General features: G+C 50.5%; 3 protein-coding genes across 4 annotated transcripts in view; all 3 read left to right on the forward strand.

Moving 5' to 3' along the window:
* s100u (S100 calcium binding protein U) overlaps positions 1-7,698 on the forward strand; it is a 51,926-nt gene extending 44,228 nt beyond the window's left edge. The window contains exons 2-4 of the mRNA XM_052070234.1: positions 2,496-2,529; positions 5,123-5,253; positions 5,358-7,698. Of these exons, the coding sequence (XP_051926194.1) occupies positions 5,134-5,253; positions 5,358-5,930 (693 nt within the window). The 5' untranslated portion in view covers positions 2,496-2,529; positions 5,123-5,133 and the 3' untranslated portion in view covers positions 5,931-7,698. The remainder of the gene's footprint in view (positions 1-2,495; positions 2,530-5,122; positions 5,254-5,357) is intronic.
* On the forward strand, positions 398-1,378 carry s100a11 (S100 calcium binding protein A11). The gene is made up of 3 exons (XM_052070264.1): positions 398-490; positions 576-715; positions 1,173-1,378. The coding sequence occupies exons 2-3, from the start codon at positions 587-589 to the stop codon at positions 1,302-1,304; spliced, it is 261 nt and encodes an 86-aa protein (XP_051926224.1). The 5' UTR covers positions 398-490; positions 576-586; the 3' UTR covers positions 1,305-1,378.
* Positions 7,699-9,943: 2,245 nt separating the features above from the next.
* On the forward strand, positions 9,944-11,635 carry s100s (S100 calcium binding protein S). Of its 2 annotated transcripts, none has more exons than XM_052070258.1 (3): positions 9,944-10,109; positions 10,524-10,677; positions 10,770-11,635. In XM_052070258.1, exons 1-3 carry the CDS (start codon positions 10,096-10,098, stop codon positions 10,929-10,931), a joined length of 330 nt encoding a protein of 109 aa, XP_051926218.1. In that variant the 5' UTR covers positions 9,944-10,095; the 3' UTR covers positions 10,932-11,635. The 2 variants fall into 2 exon arrangements, with proteins under 2 accessions (XP_051926218.1, XP_051926219.1); XM_052070259.1 differs by having other exon boundaries at positions 9,964-10,113.
* Positions 11,636-15,041: the final 3,406 nt, after the last annotated feature.

Here is a 15,041-nt window from a genome sequence, read left to right on the forward strand (position 1 = left end):
AAAAGTCAGGGTAAAGAGTGTGTGTAAGACATCCGTTATCAGAATTGCCCCCCCCCCCCCCCCCAAAAAAAGGTCAGCAACCATTGAGCGGCGGCTCAGTAGGTCCTGCTTCTTTGGCTGATTCCGGGTATAACTGCAACGAAAGCAACTGAAAGTGCCAACAATACATTTTGTGAATGAATTGGACGACATTTTTAAACGACGAAACAGAAGCTGATGAGATTCCAATCAAATCCGAAAACTTGAAATGATGACGAGCACCTTTGCGCAATGTTTAGTGTAAACTCCATTGTGCTTGGACGTGTGTTGGGACCCGTGCTACCTGTCCATCCTAAACGCAAAGATGTCCGGCCGTCAGCATTTTGCTCTGGAAAATGAACGCCAGTGGCGCATTTTCCGCTGACGGCCGCACCTCCACGCGGCGTATAAATGGACGCCGCACCATCACCGTGACACAAAGGCGTCCCGGCTCCTCCTCGCGCATCACGCGGTATGAAACCGTCGCACATCTCGTCTTTGTATTTCTCTGACTCCTCTCTGAGGAGCTGACTTTTTATATGGGGGTGGGGGGGCAGGTGAAGCCAGCATGGAAGCCGCCATCTTGACTTTGGTGCAGCAGTTCAAGGAGTACGCGGGCCGCGACGGGTCCGCCGCCACACTGAGCCGCGACGAGTTCCGCCAACTGGTGGCCTCGCAGCTGCCCAACTTTGTGGAGGTAAGAACGGCGACCGAGTGGAAGGACTCGATGCCGCTTCCCGCTTCATCACGACGCATATTTCAGCCGCCGACAAGTACTTTGGGCTCCTGCCCATTTTGTCATCGGACACTACTCGGCAAGTGGTGATCCCACGGGATACCTTCCCGTTTCAATGAGCGGAATATGCGAGCTCTCCGTCTTTGGCTTGACAAACGTGTCAAACAGCAGCAGCATAGCCCCCACATCTTCATTGTCAGATGACTATTGACTTATTTTTGTGTCAAGTATGGGCACGTATGTGTAGCCGCCCATCCCTATCAGATACAATTGAAAAAAATCGAGACACCATTGCCAGAATGATGATCATTTTTCCAACGAATTCCTCCCGACAGCTTCTTCCTGATAAGCCGCGGCGGCAAGTGGCCACGCGCACACGTGACGCACTCTCTCCTTTTTTATTTTCATTTTTGTTCAGACCGCCGAGCCGGACGCGGCGGAGCGCCTCATGTCGTCTCTGGACCAGAACGGTGACGGCGAGCTGACCTTCAGCGAGTTCTGGCAGTTGATCGGGAAGCTGGCCAGCAAGCAGGGCGGCTACGCCGCCTAGAACGCCGCCGCCTGGCCCGTTGCCCTTTTTTTCCTGGTTAACCTTTGGCCCCGGATTAAAGGCTTCATTGTTTCCCCCGCTTCCCTGTCATTCATTCACCGTACTCGCAGCCTTGATTTAGTGGCCCGGTTGTAATTCTACACACGGCATATCTTGTGGCGCCCAGCGCTCGCTCACAATGTCCACCCCACCGTGCGTTATTGTGCTCATTGTCGTGGCGAAATGCGGGCTCAGATGAGCGAATTAACAATACGTTGTCGTCCGGTAATCTCCCGTAAATAGCGAGAAACGGCGAGTAATTGAGCCGCTGGGTCCTTGGTTGGGCTGACGCCATTTTTTCCCCCCCACGGCCACCACCGATAGGACAAATCAAATGCATGGGTCCTCATTTTTCAAAGAAAAAGTTGCACTATTATCATATTCAAAAATAGTTGGCCTTACCGTAACGTATTAGCCCGATAGCATAGCAACAAACAAGATGAGTCCAGTTGTTTCAATTCAATGGTGAGAATGGGCGAGATTCGAAACAGACGGGAAAAAAAGCACATTTTTTAGCAATCAAAGACTGATTTTAGGAGAGTCGCTTCAAAAGGATTTTGAGCGTTTTCTTCTTGCCGGTCGGTCAAATGTTCTTTTTAAAAGGTCTTCTTATTGGTGATCATAGGACAAGTCGCTGAAAGTTCCACGTACAATTTAGCGGCCTTTCCGCAACAAACAGCCCATGGAGCCACAAATGTGTCCTCTAAACAACTTTTCAACTGGGGGACAAAAGAACATTTGGTTTGCATTTCTTTGACTTCTCCAAAGAAGATCGGAAAGTGTGTTGTCGAGAAAGCACCCGAAGTGGCCGCGAGTGTGTCCATCGCGCACATTTGGGCGCCCGGACGTCGGCCGCCCGCCTCAATTTGCAGCTTTTCTTTCTTTCTCTCGGTGGAAGTTGGCCAGCTGCTCGGCGATCCCTCCCCCCTCCCCCTCCCTCCCTGCCTGCCTGCCTGCCTCTATTTCTGTGTGCTCTTCCAGGTACACGCCCTTTCACTTGTCACTGGGGGGAAAAAAAGTTTGAAGGGAAGAAAAGAAAATCACGGAAGAAACTTGAGCAGTTGTACGAGTTTAGCCAGTTGCGTCGACTCGAAGCGGGAGTCGCTGCAGCACCGCAAGGAGAAGAAAGGGAGCTGGGGAAAAAAAACCCACGTTTCTTTTTGCACGCCTGGCCCGACGCCTTTCGGTAAGTGGCTTTTATGTGCTCGGGAAGTTGGGCTCGTCGTTTGCCGCCGCGTTTCGCCGTCCGCCCGCCGTCAAAAGAAAAGAAAAAGAAACCGAGTCACTTTCTCGGTGCGATCAGTGACGACCGATAAAAAGGGGAGCGGGGGGGGGGGTAACTTTTTAAAATGGGGTTATTTCCCAATTTTTGTCTCTTCTTTTATCCTCCTTTTTTGTTGTTGCTAGTTTGCTTCATGTTGCAGGCATCTCAATTGCGCAAAACTCGATTGGCGTTTTTCCAAAGCCGTGTCCACCCACCCCGAAGGGGAGGGTGCGGAACGTGAGGCCCGTGGGCCGCATCGCACCAAAGCACAGCGTTCAACATGAAGGATGGCGGGGGTGCAATGATTCAAATATTGTCTTCCAAGGGAATAAAAGTTGTCGGTCATTTTTAGTTTTTTTTTTTTATGGGAAGGATGGACATTAAAAGGTTCGTTGAAAGGCTACAAAGAAAAAAAGTTGCAATATTAATACGAGGAGGCTGTAGTCCAATTAGTTTCAGATAAAAAGTCGTCATATGACAAGATTGTGACTATTTCCGAGGGAAGGTGTCAGATGTAATTTCTCAAGGAACAAACAAAAAAAGGCTTTCCTTTTTTCTGTTTTAAGAAAAATGTCCAAATCCAAATCTTTTGCTTACAACACATGAACGTCCCCATTTTGGGGTAAATTGAAGTCATGTTTGGAGATTAAAATGAGATTGTTTTGTGACAAAACTGGCATCATCATTCTTGAAGTTATGTTTTTGGAGGAAAAAGTTCACGTTTGCGCATTATGATGTCATGCTTCATTGCTCATCTGCGCACCTGACCAGCAGGGGGCAGTAAAATACAGACCGACATAATTTTTTAACATTTTTTATGAAGAGTTGAACAACTAAGTGATCCAGTAAACTGTGGTTATGGTATTTGGTGGGGGGGGGGGGGGGGGTTGGTTTTTTTTTTTTGCCCGTGAGAATTATTCCTTTGGATTGGTCGTGTTTGTAGTCGTGCGTGTGCGCATACCCACACATCACGTTCGCCCCAACACCGGCGCGGCTCTCCAATGGGCGGGGAAAGAGGAAACCCGCTGTTGTAAGGCGTGTACATTGCGGGAGCCGGGGGGCAGGGACTTTGTTTTCTCTTCGGGGCTTTTAGGACAAATGAGGCAGATTAGTTGGAGGCCGTGACACGGGACAGTGGATGCAAAAGCCGCAAGGTTGAATCAGGAAATGTTTGTCTTACCTTGGACTGGTCTATCTGGCTCGCTCGCTCGCTTTATCTGTCTCGAGTGTGTCACGTTAGTGGTGGAAATGTTTTTGGTTTGGTTTTCAAAACGAGGATTCGCGTTTACCTTTGAATTTGTGTATTTTACTGTCACAAGTCTTTTATTTGATTTTTTTTTAAGAACCAGTATCCGTACTTGTACTGAAATGAAGGGTGGGACTACTTTTTGCACTTGAGCCTCATGGTGACAAAGTGCATTTTCATGCACACGACACTCAAACATTTGACAGCTCACGCATTGCTCTGTAATGGCTTGCAGCTTGAAGTGCCGCTTGTTTGGCGCCACTCTGGCTCCACTGGAGGATGGAAACCAGTCAAGTTGCACAAAAAGCGCAAGGACGGGGAGAACAGCCCGTCTTTGCCAAAAGACATTATGCGTGTATTTTGACCTCGCATCATGTCTTTTGACGTCGCAATGTGAAATGGCAACGTCATCTCATTAGATGGTCACAGCATCTTCATGGAATCATCCATCACTCTAAGTTGCTTTTCAATACGCTTTGCTGTCCTTTTGTTTAACGTTTTGAATTCTAAAAACCCAACCAAAAAAATGGCTTGCTTTCAAAGAAGGACGGAGCTGAAAAGCCGCAGAGTCCGTCTGTCGCTTTGATCCTGAGGCTTTGAAGTCCAAGAAAGAAGGAGGCGGAGGTCGGTGCTTCAGCCTGTAAATTCCCGTGCCCCAAAACAGCAGTGAATGGAATTACCGCCAGGACAAGTCACCCGCGCACGCGCATGCAGGCCAACGGGATCCAAAAGAGGAAGTGGGAAAGCGAGCAAAATAAAAGCGGTCACAGCGCTTAATATGGAAGGTCCACATATATATTTGTAAATATGCTGGGGGGTTTTGTGCAAAAAATAAAATAAAAATGGCTGATAGGCAGAACAAGACTTATTACTTCAGAAAAGTTTCTTGAAGAAATGACTTTTGACCCCCACCCCTCATGAGGATTTTATGTTACAAATGAAATGTACGCGTAGGGTACGGGACCGGCGTTGCCACGTTGGCCTTGAAAACAATCTCCATGTACACAAAAGGTCAGGTCAGGCGAGAGTAAGGGAGAGCGCATCGGAGACAGCAGATGAGCACACCAGGTAATCCGAGGCCACGGCGGAAGCCTCGGATCGCTTATCAGATGCGACCTGTCAAAGATCGCGGCGGCCATCGGACCTGGAAGTCACGCGCTTGGCCCTTCTCGCGCACGCCGCGATCGCATCAAATGGAATCTTTGTGCGTCGCCAAATGGCTATCGACTGCATGCGTCTCATAGATCTTTTGTGTGCGTGTGTTGTCAGAGAGGGGAGTCATGGAGGAAGCCATTCAGACGGTGGTCAAGGTCTTCCTCAAGTCCGGCAAAGGGAAGGACAGTTTGGGACCCAAAGACTTCCAGAACCTGGTCAAGAGCCAACTCGGCAACATCCTGACGGTTAGGAAACAAAAACAAATCCTGAAATGCGGCGCTACTCACTGGAAAAGGTTTGGCAGCCGCGGCCGAATGATTGTGATTAATGGCCGGTCGTCTTTGCGTAGGACACGGAGAGCAAGGAGGCGGTTAACAACATGGGCAAGGGCCTCGACGCTAACAAGGATGGCAAGGTGGGCTTCGAGGAATACATGAGGCTTGTGGGCTACTTGGCCAAGGCGGTCAGTGAGCAGCGTTCCCGAGGCAATCAGGCCCAGCCCGAGCAAAAGGGCCACGCCGCCGAGAACGCCGCCGCCGAGAACGCCGCCCCGGAGAACGCCGCCCCGGAGAACGCCGCCCCCGAGGCGGAAACCCCGGTAGTCAAGGCGGTAGCCGACGCCGACGGAAAGACGGAGGCCAAGTTGGACGTCAAGACGGAGGCGGAGCAGGCGGAGAAGCCGGCGGAGGTGAGCGCGCCCGGCGTGGAGTTGACCCCAGCTGCCGCGAACGCGTCCGCACCTGGCCCGGACGTGACCTCGCCGGCCGCGAATGTGACCTCGCCGAGTGCGCAGGCGGTTGCGAAGAAGGAGATCCCGGAGGCGGGAGAGACGGAAAAGATGGTGGAGGAAGCGGCGGAGAAGATGGCCGACGCGGCGGAGGAAGAAGCCAAGATGAAGCCCGAGGAATCCGCCACCTCGTAGGGGACAATCGACGCATCCATCTGTCCGGCCATCGCAGCAATAATAGTAACACCAATAATAATAATGACGCCACGTCAACACTAAGAGCCACCGCCACGGATAAAGGCCTACATTTATGACCAATATAGCACCACTAGCTAGCTGGCTTACTTGATTTGTTGACCATCTCCAGGTCGTTGGTGACCTAGCGAGCTCAGTAGCTCTCTTAATAGCTTTCTCTAGCCGTCTGTTTAGCTAGCTATCGTAGACGGACGGGTACCTCGCTTTCTATCTGTGTGAATTTCCAAACGCCAGCCTGACTATCGACATGTAGATACGACCGTAGAAAGCTGCCAAGTGGGCAGCCTGCAGTTGAGTCACGAGCATCAAAACGGTGCTCCGGAGGATAAGGGAGAAATGTACGCCTTCCATCTTACAAGCATGATCTGGCTCCGTCGACTTATCCATCGCCGCGGACTAATGAGCTTTTTATCTCCAGCAAGCTGTCTAACTCGCTAGCTGTTTTTACCAGTTATCTATCGCACGCACCTCCGTTTTTAGTCACAAGAAATGAAGTTGTCAAGCTAGTCAATTAGCTTCCAACTAGCTCACTAGCATCGCATGGGGCGGATTTTGATTCCACCTACTAACATCTTGAAATTGACCGTGATCGAGCAGCCCTAAGATGGCTAGCTAACCCGCTACTTGGCTGCCTCCTATTCCAACAGCGCTGCTAACTATACGACCGGAATCCCATTTATGACTCTGATTTAGAAGCGCTCGTAGCGTCAAATGCGCAAAATGGACGCCACGTCGACAAGCGCTGTCCTCAAGCGGATCGACGTAGCGCCGATAGCATGTGCACGGCGCTCGTAGAGCACGTTGACCTTGGATGGTGAAAATACGGCGGCGTTGACGCAACGGTTAGGATTTTTTTTTCAGTCGTGCATTCCGCCGTACTCTTTCTTGACCTTCGTGACTTGAATTCCTTTAGAGCCGATTCATTTTTTTCCACTTTTTGCGACTCACAAATGCTTTTTGATGCTGACAATAAACAAATTGCGATGCCACTAACCCAACTTTGCATCCCTCCTCATTCCCTCCCCCTTCTTTTTTTTCTTCATCTTCTTTTGATATGCTCCCTTCACCCGGAAGCAACACGCAGGCCCCCGCGGCCTCAATGAGACGCTAAATAATGAAAACTCAAAGAGGGAATCCAAAACGATCCTCGTCGGTTACGACGGCACGTAGGAGAGGGTCGAAATAGTGGAAAGGAGAAGGAGGGTGGATCCTCGCATTGTACAATCAGTTTCATGCGACAAAGCAAAAAAAGCCGACGGCAGCCGCGCTCTTGATGCCAACTGGATGGATGGTGTTTCGGGGGGACTTTGGAGGCCAAAAGAATCCTGGAATCATTGGGAAGCGGACGTTTGATTTGGAAAATCCAATTTCAAATGAAAATGTCGGGCGCTTTGGCAAACCCTACTTTAGTGTTAAAAGTCCATCTACCTTGTTGGTCTTCGGCGGCGTAACATTTCCCAATGCAGCCACAATCCTTTTGTGTTAAAAATCCATCCCAAATTCCACCGCTAGGGGCGGGGTTTGAGAAACATTGCTATGGTTTAGTTGTGTTTGTTTGTGGCCCTCGCTTGGTCTCCAAACCCTGTTTGAGCCGCCATTGGATCTCCACCCTTAGACAACAAACACCCTCGGGATTCAACACGCGAGCGCACACAACTTCCTGAGAGCCATCCCTTCCATCTTGTTTGTCTTGCACACTGAGCCTCTGGGGGGGAAAAAAAAAAAAAGGTCATGCGTTTCATGCGTTTGCATGGAAACCTTCCCCTCCTCTGCCGGTTTGTTAATTAGGATTTGTAAATTGTGGCGTTTTGCGAGCCAGAGCAAAACGGGCTCATGTTGCACATACTTCCTAACACAACCACTACGACACGTGCGCAATGCAATGTGCTTGGCAAATAAAAGTCATGTGCTCCTGGCACTCCCATTGTAAATACGTACTGTGCACTCTGCTCAGCCTTTAGACACACTTTTTAACCATCTTTTTATATATATATACCCGTGTGTGTGTATATATATATCTATATCACAATGGCGACTAATATATTGGGCATTTCGGGCTTCTGTGTTTTGTGTGTGTGGTTGTATTTATACACCCACACACACCTTGAATACAGGGAACCCCCGTTTTTTGCAGAAGCTCCATACCAGACTCACCAACCAACAATCGATGAAAATTTGCGTTTTTCACATGATTGGCACCCCTAAAAGTATTCTTTGGTCCCTGCTTACGTAACATTACTTTGAGGAAACGTCCAGTTCAAGTTGACCGGAAAAGCCACGCACAAAAGGTTCAAAGTCCAACAGCTTCACGCTAACAAAAAAAAAAAAAGCAAAACGCGATTTACGGACTCCGAAAGGAGCGCAGACGACGATTAGCTATTACAAATCTTAAAAACGAGGAGCGGAGCAGAAGCGGCGCCGCAGCAATGCGCGCAAACACGACGAGGCGCAGGCAGGCCTTCTCTCTTTGCCTCCCTTCTGGTGCCGCTCCTGCGCCGAAGGCCGCCGAGTCTAAATTCAAAATCTGTCATCTAACGGGGATTCGCTGTACTTCTCTTGTCAAGGTACTTTCTGTGACGGCGACGTATCGGCCCGGCGTCCCGTGTACATCAAACTCCAACGTGTGTATTCTCGTCGTGAGCTTTAAACGTGAGGAACTCCGAGAGATACGGCGCGGCGGCGTCACGCGCCGGCCACCAAACGCCAGAGCGCGTCAAGCGTCTCCGTCTCGTGTCCCGCGCGTGGCCGCATGGGCGATCCATCCATTCTTACAATGTGTCATTTGAAGCCTTCTGCCGATGTGTTCTCGCTGATCGTGAATAATAAAACTGTGACAAGCTCGCGCCTGGCTGCCCGTGTCTCCTTGAACGCGACGTGTCCGATGCATACCACATGTGTCTTTTTCCTTGCACAAAAATCTATCCACTTACGGTATAATGACTTAAAAGCCACAAGGAGAAAAGGCGCTACGCGAGGCCAAAGGAAAAGACCCCTTTGAAATCCCTCGAGCCGTACCTGATGCCTAGAAGGCTATTGGATGATGCGCAAGAAGTAGAAAGACACCTTGGTGGAAAGAGACTCGGAACGAGACGCGCTCCATTGAAGCTACGGCGCTGCAGGGAAAGATGCGCGACTCGATCGATCGCTCCGTTGCAGACGGTCCGCGGAGACTTGGGAAGGAGACGCGGGCCGCCGAGGGCTTCGCGCATACTTTCCGTGCCGATGGAGATGGCGCTGCGGTTTATTCACCGAGGGGCGAACGGCGGACGTTTGGGGGGCTGTGTTTTTCCACCCTTGACTGCAAGGGACAGAGGACACCTGACAGGAGAAGGGCGAGAGGGGACAGGCCGGCTGAAGAGGAGGAGGGGCGAGGAGCCCAGACGCTATTTAAGCCGCCGTCCCACTCCGTTCCCCTGCACCTCGTCCGCCGCTCCGTCAGGTAAGACGAGCCTTCTCCCCTTGGCCAAAAAGTCGCACCGGCGAGCTCTTCTTCGAGTCTTTTCATGGCGTGCGCACTTACGGGCCGTCGAGTCAGAAAGACGCCCGCGTGACCGGGAGCATTTGCGCTCCGCGAACGGCGATAGCGCGCTATGATGTGACAAACGTTTCCGCTTCCGTTTTGTAGGATTCTGCTTCGTATTCTTCCGACGCTGGTTTTTCCACGACTTCCATCCTGCTGAATTGTCTTGAATGTTGCTCGTCACGTCACCCTCTCGACCGCGTTAGCCTCGAAAAATAGAAAAATCGAGCGAACAATCAATCGCTCACTCGCTTGATCGATCGAGCGATCGATCGATCGAGTGAGCGATCGATCGAGCGAACGAGCGATTGAGTGAGCGAGCGCGCAGGCCCGCTCGGGTTACTGGGCCTCTCGGCCCGCCGATCAGCGGCTGGGCTTTGCCTTTCGCCGCCGGTGTCCAGTTTGGATCAAATTGCGCGTGCTGCCGGGCGAGCAATTTGATCCCGGAACGCCACTTTTTCTGCTCATTTGACTGTTTTGAACTCTGCTTGTGGAGATCCGTGTCTTGCTTTGTGTCTGACAGTGAGTCGCCCGTGTCTGCGCGCAGTCTCCGCAGCGCCGCCGTCGCAGCAGAAGAACCAAAAGATGCCTGACACAATGTGTGTAAGATGGTTTGAACGCTTCCTCCACCCCAAAAAGCTCAAGCAATGCATCTTTACACGACCTCACGCGCACACGTATGGAAAACGACTCAGGACTAAAACAAAACAAAGCAAAACCTCCCCTGATTTCTGCTCAGGTGGATCGAGCATTTGTATCTCTCTTGAGTTGCAAGAAATCCTCACGAGCGCATTACCATCCTGGTCCTCCTCTATTCCCCTCATGGGCTTGATCCCAGTTCAGACGTAGCGACCTTTTGACCCTCCCTCCACAAGACCTCTCTTCTTCCCCTTCCTCTCCCCGTGTGAATCATCTTATCGTTCGCCGGTTGCGCGGGGGTCCGGAGCAGGCCTTTGGCGGCTAACCCTTTGACCTGTTTTACCACCCCCCCCCCCCGCCCCCTTTCCCCTCAGTATGTCCAAGGAGCCCTCTTCCAACCTGGAAAGCGCCATGCAGATGCTGATCAAAACCTTCCACAAGTACTCAGGCAAGGAGGGCGACAAGTACACGCTGAGCCGGGGCGAGCTCAAGGAACTGTTGCTGGAAGAGCTGGGAAGCTACTTGGGGGTAAGCGCCAGCACGCGCAAGGTATGCGCCGACGTGTAGCGACAGGCGAGGCGCCATAAAGAAGGCCCGCTTTCTCCGCCTCGCTCCCGCAGAACTCCAAAGACAACCAGGCGGTGGAGAAGATCATGAGCGACCTGGACGCCAACAACGACGGAGAGGTGGACTTCACCGAGTTCATCATCCTGATGGGCGCCCTCACCGTCGCCTGCAACGACTTCTTCCTGGAGTTCAAGACGGACGACGGGGCCGAGTAGGAAGAAAGAAGAGAGAAGGGGTGGAAGGGAGGAATCGGGATTTGGGAATGCGGGCTCGGGGGAAGGCTTGTAAAGCACAGGCACAGACCAGGGACATTTCTGCGCGGCCTTGCGCAACGTTGAAACCACACGCGTACAGCGCCTTGCCCAGAGTCTCCACTCCAATCAAACGAGTCTCCTCCTTCACCGGCTCTGCTACCATTCGTGCAAACATGTTGGCGTTAGCTTAGCCTGTCGCCACAGCGGCGGCATGCCCGCCTTTGGCCCTTTCCATCCGTTCACCATCACAATGTTAGCTCGCGCCGCCGTCTCCGCTTGATTGCACTTTGCCCGCAGTCTCTTTTTGAGTTCAAAAGTCCTTGGGATTCCTCCGCTGTCGTTTGCCCGTGGCGGCGACGGATGCGTGCCGTGGTTCTGTCCCCTTCCTTGATGTTTTTTGTCGCTCATTCCCACTGAAGGCTCAAAGAAAATGACACGCTACCTGAGAGTTTCAAGCTCCTCAAAGCACAAAAAGGCAGGCTTTTTCAAGGCTTTTTCAAGGCTTTTTCAAGGCTTCTCCAGCTCAACAGACCAAAGGGCACCAGAATGGCAACATCATATTGAATCGTGGCTCTTTGGATTATTATGTTGAGCACTGGAATGTTTTTCTCTCTTTTTTCGGAGCGACTCAGGCGTTCTTTCCAATTATTAAATGTGATATTTAACCGAATGGCAGTGACTCCTTCCTGTCCGTTTCATTCATACTCTTTGGAGGTGAGTAGGCATGCGTGTGTATTGGGGATTCCCACTGAGCATTCCCACATCCTGCCAACAATATCCTGCGAGTCTTGTTGAGCCTAAGCTGACCCAGATGTCGGACTCGGAGCCACGTGGAAAACTTTTGACAAAGCGAGAGGATGTGGGGGAATGGAAAAGAAGAGGCGACGGGGGCGGGGGGAGATGCAGCAGACAAGAATGCTTTTTGGAAGGCAGCGCTATAATCACACAGGAATGTCCAAGTTGTGACTTTGTATGAAAGGACCGTCCTTCACGAGTGTACGCGCAAGCACACAAATACACGCTAGCATAGAAAGAAAAGAGCACATGCGCAAGAGCCTTCTGGAGCGGCTTTCGGCCAAAAGAAAAATGGCACGACAAGATCAAGTGTCATTTCCAAAAAGATCCACGTCAGCATATCGAGACAAGAAGCCGCACATATACGCAAAAGCCTCCTCGCATTGCTCTAGCCCCCAAAACATGTCCTCACAATAAAAGAGTTGTCCAATACGTGCATAGACAAACCTTAAGAACACACACGCACAAGACGATCCTAGTTTTGCTCTCTCACACACACACACACGCGCGACAGCGCAGCCAACATTTCCCCAACAAAGCAAGCTGTCCCAACCACCCCCCCCCCCCAAAAACCAAACAGGAATACACACATGGGCACTTGCAGAGAAATGCTCATTCTTTCTTGTCATCATCAAGTGGGCGGAGTCAAGTGCTTTCCAGTTTCCTGCCATAGGCCCGTTTGAACGTGTGACATTTGACACAGTTGGCGTGCAAAGTCTTCTGTTAAGTCTGTTGCGGCCTAAAGGGAAACAAGTTGGCCCGGCGCTGTCATTTACCGGTTTGTCACAACAAAGGCGCTCACATAAAGGCGGCGTCCGCTCACATGCGGGCCTTGCGCTGTCAAAAAGGATTTATGAGCAATTAGCCTCGTATTGACACCCGCAATATGCATCTCCCCCACCCCCCTTACATCAACAGATGTCTGAGTGGCAGCTTGAATGTAAAATGATGTGGAGGACGCGCGTGCGAGGCAGCGTTCACACCTCATAAGAGGGAGGAGCAGTAAATACAAGGGCCAGATGAGCTTCTTTTACGAAAAGCCGATCCTATGGGGAAATGATCACAAGCACCTTTGGCAACACACTCTCATTTGGACCCTTCTGTGTGAAAAGCATCTCGCAGCTCGCCCCGATCCTCTGCGTAATCGATGCGTCACGCCCGAGTGAAGAGGGACGCCGTGTGGGCTCATTAAATGACCCATTCGGGGCTAGAGTGGAGCTGGCGGCTCTCTTAAGGTACCGCATATGAAATGAAAAACAGTCCTATCGGATAACGGCTCGTGATTGACACCCGCTCTCCGGGATGCAATCGGAGAAGCTTTCCTCAGGCTCGTGAAATGCATCTCCATCTATTGGAAAGGAGACCGGACGGGCGAGCGATTCATCAAGAGGGCGAGCAATAAAAGCGACAGTCATCTTGACTCGTCTTGAAAAACGCGGCAACAACAGAGGGCTCGCTGTTACCCGCGGCCCCGGGGAAATCGATAGCCAAGTGAATGGGATACTCGCTTGCTTCCATTTGGGAAAAAGTATCGAAAGCCTGGCCCGCTTGCACTTGCCCAGCATTTACTTATTTCTTTCTTTGTCTGTTTGTTTGACTCGCTCAACAGGAAGTCGGCCATTTTCATTTGAAGCAGCCATTTTGGAATGAATTCCAAACTTTGACAAAGCTCTACTGGAGAAGGCGCCAAAGATGAGCCCGTCAACAAGTAAGCAGATGATTGATCCGTTTCCGCTGCAAATTCCTCAAACTCACTCAGTAGCACGTCATGAAAAGCTGAAAAAAAACGACAACAAAAAAAAAGCCTCCAGCACCAGTTTCACCGATCGTCATGAAATTGGCTAGACGTGTCTATATGATGAGACACGCTGAAAAGTCAGGACTCACGGCTGGACGTGAACAGGAAGTCAGACGTTTATGTTCAAAGTATCAACCCTTGGCCAGTTCCAACTCAGCAACTTCTCAAAGGCAAACTCAGCCAAACGAGCCAAAATCAGAAGCCAGTATCCGAGACAAGTAGGTCATGGTCAATGGCAGAGGGTTTTATTTTATTTTTTTGTGGCTATGCGATCTAACGTGGGAGCGGCACGCCGTCAAAATTTGCCGATTACAAAGAGGGAACGGGGGGGAGTAAGGGGTTATGCGCCAGTGCTTGTGAGTCATCCAACTTGGCTGCCAAGCCTCGCCAACATGCAACTTGAAAACAAAAGTTGTTCGGGTTTTTTTTTCCACAATTGACTATCACACAGCTGCCGAGAACAGATGGTTAAAATGTTGCAGTTGAACAAAAATCTTGGCTTTGAAGAACCCTTCACCCCAAAAAACAAACAAAATACTTGCGTCAAACCAAAAGGACGAACTTCCTTTTTTGTGCCTGTGCTTATAGATATTGCGATTACATTTCACAAAGTAAAACGGCCTTTGGGGGTTGTTGTTGTTGTTGTTGTTTTGTTTTGTTCTTGAAGAGATGCAGTTTTTGTACCAAGTAGGTTTTTGGAGCCTGAGAGTATCATCTGAACGTCTGTAGCCTCATTCAGTCAACTGTGCATCTTTTGCAAGGAGGCCGTTCCTCCGGGGGAGAGCGACATGTTTTGACGCTTTGATCGTCCCCTCGAAGAGCAGACGGCAACAACGCCCGCCGCCTGTGTTTTGCTTTTCCTATTACCGCTGCATTTGGGACCAGTGTGAGGGACGGGCGCAGCTTTTTAAGTGACTTTTGCGTCATCTCAACAAATCGCAAGAAATGCATCCAAGCTGGGGTGTGTCTGGCTCCAGCAACATCTGCGATCCATCCGTCAGGGCTCTGCCAAAAACGACAATCCGGCTTCCTTTCGAGGATGCAAAAATGATTTACGGGATTTATTTATTTTTTGGGAGGGGGGATGGGGGGGGGGGCTCCGCCTCATGATAAAGCTTGCTAAGGTTTATTTGAAGTGATTCTAAGGCCAAAACAATGGCACAATTACAAATGGATGTCATAACAAACAAGAATGTTTTTTTAGGTGGAGTCGTAAAATGTGTTCTGTTCAACAGTGTTAAACATCAGCAATAAACAACAAGCAAAAAGAGCTTGACCTCATTTTTTAATCGCTTGTTCATTTTCCAGACGTTATCCCCACTTTTTCAGTACATCACCATCAAAATGTAGGTCAGTGGCAGTACAAAACCTTCAGGCTTCAGCTGGAACACAAACAAAAAATGTCAGGAAAAGCCTACTCCTTAGCAAGCTTAAATACGTTTATTCTTTATCCTCTGCAACGAACGCCAAGGATTACT

The sequence above is a fragment of the Hippocampus zosterae genome, chromosome 7 (genome assembly GCF_025434085.1).
Source record: "Hippocampus zosterae strain Florida chromosome 7, ASM2543408v3, whole genome shotgun sequence".
Taxonomy (NCBI): domain Eukaryota; kingdom Metazoa; phylum Chordata; class Actinopteri; order Syngnathiformes; family Syngnathidae; genus Hippocampus; species Hippocampus zosterae.

Coding starts and splice junctions, on each gene's coding strand:
- s100a11 (XM_052070264.1), top strand. CDS start 587: ATGGAAGCCGCCATCTTGACTTTGGTGCAGCAGTTCAAGGAGTACGCG. Junction 716..1,172: donor AGCTGCCCAACTTTGTGGAG/GTAAGAACGGCG, acceptor ATTTTTGTTCAG/ACCGCCGAGCCGGACGCGGC.
- s100s (XM_052070258.1), top strand. Junction 10,678..10,769: donor AGCTGGGAAGCTACTTGGGG/GTAAGCGCCAGC, acceptor TCGCTCCCGCAG/AACTCCAAAGACAACCAGGC.